This window comes from Solanum verrucosum, unplaced genomic scaffold (assembly GCF_900185275.1).
Source record: "Solanum verrucosum unplaced genomic scaffold, falcon-dt-bn FXZP01000238.1, whole genome shotgun sequence".
NCBI lineage: Eukaryota > Viridiplantae > Streptophyta > Magnoliopsida > Solanales > Solanaceae > Solanum > Solanum verrucosum.
The window spans coordinates 1,068,488-1,077,376 of NW_026020630.1; the positions used below are offsets into that span (position 1 = coordinate 1,068,488).

The 8,889-nt window shown below is 34.3% G+C and overlaps 1 protein-coding gene across 1 annotated transcript; it reads left to right on the plus strand.

Annotated features, from left to right (window-relative positions):
• Positions 1–4,677: 4,677 nt before the first annotated feature.
• Positions 4,678–7,777, plus strand: LOC125811444 (leucine-rich repeat extensin-like protein 4). The gene has a single exon (XM_049490936.1). It carries the CDS (start codon positions 4,857–4,859, stop codon positions 7,128–7,130), a length of 2,274 nt encoding a protein of 757 aa, XP_049346893.1. The 5' UTR covers positions 4,678–4,856; the 3' UTR covers positions 7,131–7,777.
• The last annotated feature ends 1,112 nt before the right edge of the window (positions 7,778–8,889 follow it).

An 8,889-nucleotide genomic window follows, 5' to 3' on the forward strand; every position in this document is an offset into this window, starting at 1 on the left:
TAACTACTAAAAACAGCCAAAAAGATGAAAGAAAAGTATATAGCCAGCTAAGTTTAGCAACAAAAATTTGAAAAATTATGTTTGATACCTTAGAAGGAATCAAATGATTGGGTATGATTGGAAGCTTGGAACATTCTCTTATAATAAATTACACTATGTTAAACTAAGGAAATAATAATAATAATAATAATTTATGAACTACTTTCAAATTATTTGTTCATAGAATTTTGACTACAAGATTAAACAATTTAAGCAAATATATATGATAATATTTTCTAACACAGTGGAGAAGTAGTTGGTTCTTCCTCTAGGCTGTAACACACCAAAGAACTGCTTTTTTGAACAATAGGTGGCAAAGTAAATTCATTTTGTAGTAACTTTGTTCAAATCTCTCGATGAATATAATTTTGTCACTCTTAATCAGAGTTCTTGATCGAATTTGAGCTCCTAAGAATGAAAAAGAAATATGTTAAGAGTAATACCGTCTCCAGAAATGGATCCTATAATATACAATTCAAGAATTAATAAGATTCAATTCGAATATCTAACGTTGAATGGAAAATTAAAAAATTGCTCAAATTTAAACGGATTAAATTATGATTGATTTGTGTAATTGACTCAAGGAATCAAACTAGAAATGACCTATGAATTATTGAGTAAAATTGGGTCAAATAATGCAACCTAAATTCTAACATACAAAACTAAATTTGTAATAGGAAATTTCATAGAACTTAATACAAGCTCATTTCAAAGAACTTAATAATTTTAAGAAAAAATAAATTGGATTTTACATTTTTCTTTAAAAATGCAAATTGTAAAGAGTGAGAAATTGAATTTGCTGAACGAATTGGAATATAATTTATTATTTAATCTATTTCGACACAATTCATATATATTTTTCATATTAAACTTTGATAAAATTTAATCTATTTTAAATTGTTCAAATTAAACTCAACTCGTCTTATATTTATGATTTATACTGTGGACAATGGACCCAAAGATAAATATCAAGCTACCTAAGATATCTCATGGGGGGCATAGAGAACTTGTCAAAGGAATATATGATTTGAAAGAGCACTTGACAATTATTTTAGTACTAATAAGATAAAAGCTAAAACTATAGGTAGTCACATGCAAACCACTAAATTGAGAGGGAAAAAATCTAAAAAGTTACTGTATTATATGATTATAATAGTAATATAATGTTATGGATTAAATTTAATTACTTTAATGTGATATAAGGAAGCTTTGTGATGTTAATTATTATAGAATTATTGGTGGCTGAGTTGATGGAGCCGTGTATTTTTTTTTTTAATTCGAATTTTCTTGTTAATCGGGTGTTTTCTTAATTGAGTTCATCGTATGAAGCTTATTTTCGAATTTTCTTGTTAATCGAATGTTTTCTTAATTGAGTTCATCGTATGAAGCTTATTTTGTACATCCATTTTATCTTTTTCTGCATGGTTTGAGGGTTATGCGTATTTTAAAAATAGCGATTGCGAATTTTCTTGTTATAAAAAAAAAGTGTTATCACTTATTATATATTGAATAATCATTCACTTGAACGTATAATTATAATAAGTTCATAAGACACATTTAATCAGATCAAAATGTATTTTTCTATGAAATGACCACAATTTTAATATGACATCAGAACAAACAAATATATGAATATCGGACCTCATCATTACCATCGAAGACAGCGGCGGAGGCAACATATGATGAGGGGGTTTATCTGTACCCTTTGGCGAAAAATATTACTATTTATACATGGTTAAAATTATTTTTTAAATATGTATAATAGATGTCGAACTTCCTTTCACTAGTTCGTGTGTTTACTTCTCAGATTTTAAATCCCTTTATTAAAATTTCTGGCTCCGCCACTGATCGAAGATAATAGAAAATTTATGTTTTGGCCATAATTCTTTTTTTAAAAATGCATGAAAGATGTATATTAGATATAATTAATTAAATAAAAGTATGATCTCTTAAAGAAGCAAATATACTAATTCTTATGATCTCTTTTTACTTTTTTAAACCCTGAGAAATCTTAATAAATTCAAATTCGTATCGAGTAAGAGTTAAGACTCATTAAAAGAAAAAAGACTCCCTATTAAGATTCTTTTCATTTCCGGAGCTTGAAAATTTGAAGCTTCTAATTAAGAGCAAAGAGATCTTATCTGTTCCGCCATAACCCGACCCTGTGATGGTGAGTACTTCAACTCAATAAATGGCCTCGAGCAATGATACTTGCAAGTGATAATTGAATGTTTTTTTTTCTACAACCAGAAAATGTATCAAAGGCACAAGTTAAAAGTGTACCTACCATAGAGTACTATGATCTGCTGTGCAATCTCACCAAAAATTTACAAGAAGTAGGAAATAGTTGATAGTGATACCAAAATATGAATGAAAATTAAATGATGATATGACTAGGTTTGTTTGGTAATTTGGAAACTATACAATAGGGAAATAAAAATAAATACCACAAAGTTGGAAGGAAGGATCAAAATTTGTGTACCATATATTTTGCTACGGTTCAATCATAGATTTAGTTGAAGTTCGAAATGAATGAATTTTTGAAGATGTGTTGAAAATACTTTTTGAAACTTGAAGTTGTGTTTGGACATGAATTTTACTTACAGTTTTTTTTAAAAGTTTTGTGAGTGAAAGTAAAATTACACTCAGAAACTAGTATGAGTCCGTTTTGGAACTCGAATTTCTTTGAAGAGAAATTTTGAGAAACTAATCAAATTTCATGAACAATATTTTCAATTTTGATTTTTAGCTTGTGTTCTCATCTGACTATACATAATAGATATTCATATTATTCGTTAATTAATCCAATTCTATTAGTATGATGAAATATATATAGACGAATCAAATATGTTATTCATTTTAATTTAACTAATTTTTAATTAATCTATATCTAATTTGACCCGTTCATTTAACACTCTTACGTGTGAGTGTTTTTTGAGAGTGAGTTGTTACTCACAATAAGTAGTTTTTCCATGAGAGAAGGTTCCTTCCTTTATTTCTCATTAATGAGAAAAAGAAACCAAAGGCACTTGTGGCGTAGATGGCGGAAGAGGAATTATCTCAAAGTCAAAAAGGGACACTGAGTGGAGAGGTGAAAAAATTTATACAAGAAACGAGTAATCGATACTTAATCAGCAATTTTGGATTTGAACTTTGGATATACAAAAATTCTTAGAAGGAAACGCTTCCTTTCGAATAGGACCCTACATAGCGTGAACCCAATCAGACGCCAATCTAGATACAAAACACTAGATGACTCTTGATTTTAATGTAAGGATACACAAATTTAAGATTAACACAAAAAAATACATTTCTTTTTCATATTCAATATTGAAGACCAAAAGGTTAAACTTGTCTCCTTCTCTTCCTATGAGTAATGATAATGTACAAGGAACATATAGTACGAACTAGTGAATATCATACATATCTTAAAAGTTTTAAAAAAAAAATTAATTTATAATAATATATCAATGTAATCTCACAAGTGAAATTTGGATGTACACAATCTTATTCGTGTATTATAAAGGCAGAGAGATTGTTTCTGATAAATCCTCGAATCAAATAAAATATATCAACAAAAAAAAGCATGTAAAACAAATAAATTCACAAAAAAGTCATGTTGCAAACAACGAAGAAGAGCATTTGTAGCAATAGCCAAACAAAATAATAACCGAAGCAACAAAAACAACAAGTAATAAGCACTAAAATCTAAAATAAGATAGTAACAAATTAATGATAACAAACAATATTGAACAGTTAACTAGAAACACTTACCTATTAACTTAAGAAAGCTAAGTAATCATAACAATACTAAAAAGGGAATTAAACAACGCTTAATCTTTTAGCTTTCTACCTCAATTCTCGACCTTTAAATATTTCTATCTAGACATAAACTAAACTAGACAACGCTTAACCTTCTTACTTTCTACCTCAATCTTCGACCTCCAAATTTTTCCATCTAGACTGGAAATGAACTAGACCATGCTTAACCTTCTTACCTTCTACCTTAATACTCAACCTCCAAATCTTTCTATCTAACCTCGAAATGAACTAGACCATGCTTAACCTTCTTACCTTCTACGTTAATCCTCGACCTCTAAATTGTTCTATCTAGACATGTGGTTCTTAATGGTTATTACTAGACCATGCTTAACCTTCTTACTTTTTACCTTAATCCTCGACCTCTAAGCCTTTCTATCTAGACTGGAACTAAACTAGACAACGCTTCACCTTCGTACTTTCTACCTTAATCCTCGACATCCAAATCTTTCTATCTAGACTGTAAATGAACTAGACAACACTTAACCTTCTACCTTAATACTCAATCTCTAAATCTTACTATAATGAATTAGATCATACTTAACCTTCTTATCTTTTACCTTAATCCTCGACCTCTAAATTGTTGTATCTAGACATGTGGTTCTTAATGGTTATTACTAGAAGAATAAAGAACCAAATTAGAGGGAGAAACATAAAGAAGTTTAGCCAGCTAGCTAAGACCTATTACAAAGAAAGTGAGAGAATAGTGGGCTTTGAGCTGTGACTTAGCTGTCCTTTTTTAAGTTGGAAATTTCATGTTTCTCTTTCTCTCTTCTCTATATTCATTCACACACACGCACCAAAAATCCCTAAAATAAATTCAACTTCTTCTTCCCCTTTATCTCTCTCCTTCTCAGATCTCAAAGAACCAACCCCATTTCCAGTATCCCTTTTTTTCTCCACTTTTTTCATCTCACATTTGGTTAAAGATTCAATCTTTGAACCAAAAAAAGCATAAAAAAAACAAGCATTCTTGATTTTCAGATGACTCATGTGAGATGAAGGAGAAAACACAAACACCCATTTGTTCTCTGTTTTTTCTTGTGCTCTGTTTGTTGTGTTCAGTCTTTGCTGAACACACAAATGCTGAGTTTACTGTTTCTGAAAATGGCCCTTTAACTGATTCTGAAGCTCAGTTCATCAAACACAGGCAGCTTTTGTATTACAGAGATGAGTTTGGTGATAGAGGTGAAAATGTGAAAATTGATCCATCTATGGTGTTTGAGAATGATAGAATCAAGAATGCTTATATTGCTTTACAAGCATGGAAACAAGCTATCATTTCAGATCCCTTTAATATCACTCTGAATTGGGTTGGTCCTAATGTATGCAGCTACACTGGAATCTTCTGTGCTCCGGCGTTGGATAACCCCAAAATCCGTACAGTTGCCGGCATTGACCTTAACCATGGTGACATTGCAGGGTACCTCCCGGAAGAACTTGGGCTTCTTACAGATCTTGGGATTTTCCATATCAATTCAAACCGTTTCTGTGGTACAATACCGAGAAAGTTCAGCAAGTTGAAGATACTGTTCGAGCTGGATCTGAGTAATAACAGGTTTGCTGGGAAGTTTCCTTATGTTGTTTTGAGTTTACCCAAGTTGATATTTTTGGATATTAGGTTCAATGAATTTGAAGGTAATGTACCTTCACAGCTTTTTGATAAGCCATTAGACGCCATTTTTATTAATCATAATCGGTTTGCGTTTGAGTTACCGGATAATTTTGGGAATTCGCCGGTTTCTGTGATAGTTCTGGCGAGTAACAGTTTCCATGGGTGTCTTCCGGCGAGTATTGGGAATATGAGTAATCTTAATGAGGCGATTTTAATGAACAATGGGTTGCGTTCTTGTTTGCCGGCGGAGATTGGGTTGTTGAAAAATCTGACTGTATTTGATGTGAGCTTTAATCAGTTGATGGGTCCGTTGCCGGAGAATTTTGGTGATTTGGTGAATTTGGAGCAATTGAATGTGGCACATAATATGCTTTCTGGAACAATTCCGAAAAGTATTTGTCAGCTTCCTAAGCTTGAGAATTTTACGTATTCTTATAATTTCTTCACTGGTGAACCGCCGGTGTGTTTGGGGTTGCCGGAGTTTCATGATGAACGGAATTGTTTGCCCAACAGACCGGTGCAACGCTCTCAGGGACAGTGTAAGGCCTTTTTGTCTAAAAAAATTCATTGCAGTGCTTTCAGGTGTCATAAATTTGTTCCTGTTTTGCCACCTCCTCCGCCACTTTCACCCCCCTTGCCTGCCCCTCCACCACCTGTTTATTCGCCTCCGCCACCAGTTTATACTCCTCCTCCACCTCCAGTTTATTCACCACCGCCACCACCACCCTCTCCACCTCCTCCATCACCTCCTCCGCCTCCACCACCAGTCTATTCACCTCCACCCCCACCTCCATCTCCTCCTCCACCATCACCTCCACCTCCACCCCCGCCATCTCCACCTCCACCATCACCCCCACCACCAATTTATTCACCACCACCACCGCCACCATCTCCCCCTCCACCATCACCTCCACCTCCTCCCCCACCCGTTTATTCGCCACCACCATCTCCACCTCCTCCATCACCATTGCCTTATTGTGTACGCTCACCTCCACCTCCACCTCCACCACCAAATTCCCCACCTCCTAATTCTCCACCTCCACCGCTTGCTCACTCGCCTCCACCCCCTTCACCTTACTATTACAATTCACCACCACCTCCGCCCCCAAATTCGCCGCCTCCACCACCAAATTCGCCTCCTCCTCCACCAGTATACATATACTCATCACCTCCGCCACCAAATTCACCTCCTCCTCCACCACCAACATACGTATATTCTTCACCTCCTCCACCTCCTTCCCCATTGCCTTGTATAGAACCCCCTCCACCACCTCCTCCTTGCATTGAACCACCCCCACCCCCCTCCCCTTCACCATCTCCTCCTCCACCACCAGTTTATCATTACAATTCTCCGCCCCCACCATCTTCATCTCCTCCACCACCAGTTTATTATTACAATTCTCCGCCCCCACCATCTCCATCTCCTCCACCACCAGTTTATCATTACAATTCTCCGCCCCCACCATCTCCATCTCCTCCACCACCAGTTTATCATTACAATTCTCCGCCCCCACCATCTCCATCTCCTCCACCACCAGTTTATTATTACAATTCTCCACCCCCACCATCACCACCACCTACTCCAGTATATGAAGGGCCATTGCCACCAATAATAGGAGTTCAATATGCTTCACCACCTCCACCACCCTTTTATTAATTCTTTCAGAAATTTCCACTAACTTATCCTCAAAGCACAAAATTATCCCTACAATTATTATTTCCTCGAACTCTTCAAGCCATCAACAAAATCGAGCTAATACGTGATCACAAAGTTAAAATGGCGTGACAGAAAGAAAGAAAAAAGAGGAGGTAAAGAGGAGAGAAAGATTCAATCTCCGAAGATTTTATTTTTTAATTGTTATCAAATAGATTGAAGTTGTGGAGAGAATAAATTGGCAAAGAAAAGATAGAAACTTTGCAGGAAATTGTATGTATAGAGATCATAATCTGGGCTTAAATCCAGTTTACAGTGCTTGCTGCATCTGGTTTTTCTATTTTGTGAGTTTTTATTGTTAGATTTTAGCTTCATCATACTTTGTTTTCTTTGTATTTTTATTTTTTTGGGTTTTTTTTTTTTCAAACTATAGTATAATGATGAGCATTTTATGTTTTACTTGTATTGATTCTCAGAATTCAGATTATTCCTTTGTGTTTCTTCTCTTATAGTAGTAGTGTATGTATATCTTCTTGATCTTGCAAAGTTCCAAATCTAGTTTTGTTTTCATAGTGTTGAATATGTACAAATTGCATTTATTTCAAGTAAAGTTTTTGGGTAGTTGGTCTATTATCAATGCTAAAGGTGGAAAGTACATGTGGTTTGTTCATTGATTACAAATTTATACCACCTCTAGTTGTTAATTGTTGCACTTGGATGGTGGTCCTTCTTATCTTTTGGTTTAAAAACAACAACTTCATTGTTGTAATAAATGTGCGACTTAGCAGTTAATGAAGCGGGTGAAAATTTTGAAAATAAAGGATAGACAATGAAATAGGTGAAAATCTCAAGGTTTAGGGTTTGGCCCCCGTCATGAACTAGGGGTTTAGACCTTGTTGTTAGTCTGGTATATAAGTGGGGAAGGTAAGAAGGACTCGCAGGTTTAGACTTTGTTGTAGATAAAAATCTTGTATTTAAGCGGAGAAGGTAAGAGGGATGAGTATGTTAAAAACTTAGGGATTTAAACCTTGTTGCAGAATTTAAGTGGAGAAGGTAAGAAGAACGAGCATGTAAGAAATGCAGACATATAAAAGTCTTGTATTCAAGTGAAGAAAGTAAGAGGGACAAGCACGTCACAAACTCAATGTTTAGACCTTGTTGCATTCAACAATCTTGTATTTAAGTGGTTAAGGTTAGAAAGACAAACATATTATGTTAGAAACGCAGACATATAAAAGTCTTGTATTCAAGTGGAGAAAGTAAGAGGGACAAGCACGTCACAAACTCAATGTTTAGACCTTGTTGCATTCAACAATCTTGTATTTAAGTGGTTAAGGTTAGAAAGACAAACATATTACTAATCGAGTTTCAAGATGCGCGAGAAACTTCTTGCTTATAAAAAAGAAAATCTTAGCAACCAGGGTCCAAAGATCAATATAGACGGAAAAAAAACTCTAGGTGATTTACCTATGACATTGAGATGTACGTAATATTTATTCTAACAAAATAGTTAAGATGTGTGATAAACTAATTCAAGCATCATGATTATGAAAAAAATAAAATAATAACTTTATTGATACCAATTGGTAAAAAAAGTAAAAGCAAAAATCTTGACCTTACATATTTCAAGGGTCAAGATTCTTCCGGACTCATATGCTGGAATTGAGGTAATTTGATTCAAATTGCTACTATACTTTACAGTTGTTGGAAACGTGTATGATGTCAACACTTGGACCTTTTTGATCCACCAAAATTAATTTTT

Excerpts from the sequence above, each read along its gene's own strand:
- LOC125811444 (XM_049490936.1), top strand. The coding sequence starts at position 4,857 with ATGAAGGAGAAAACACAAACACCCATTTGTTCTCTGTTTTTTCTTGTG.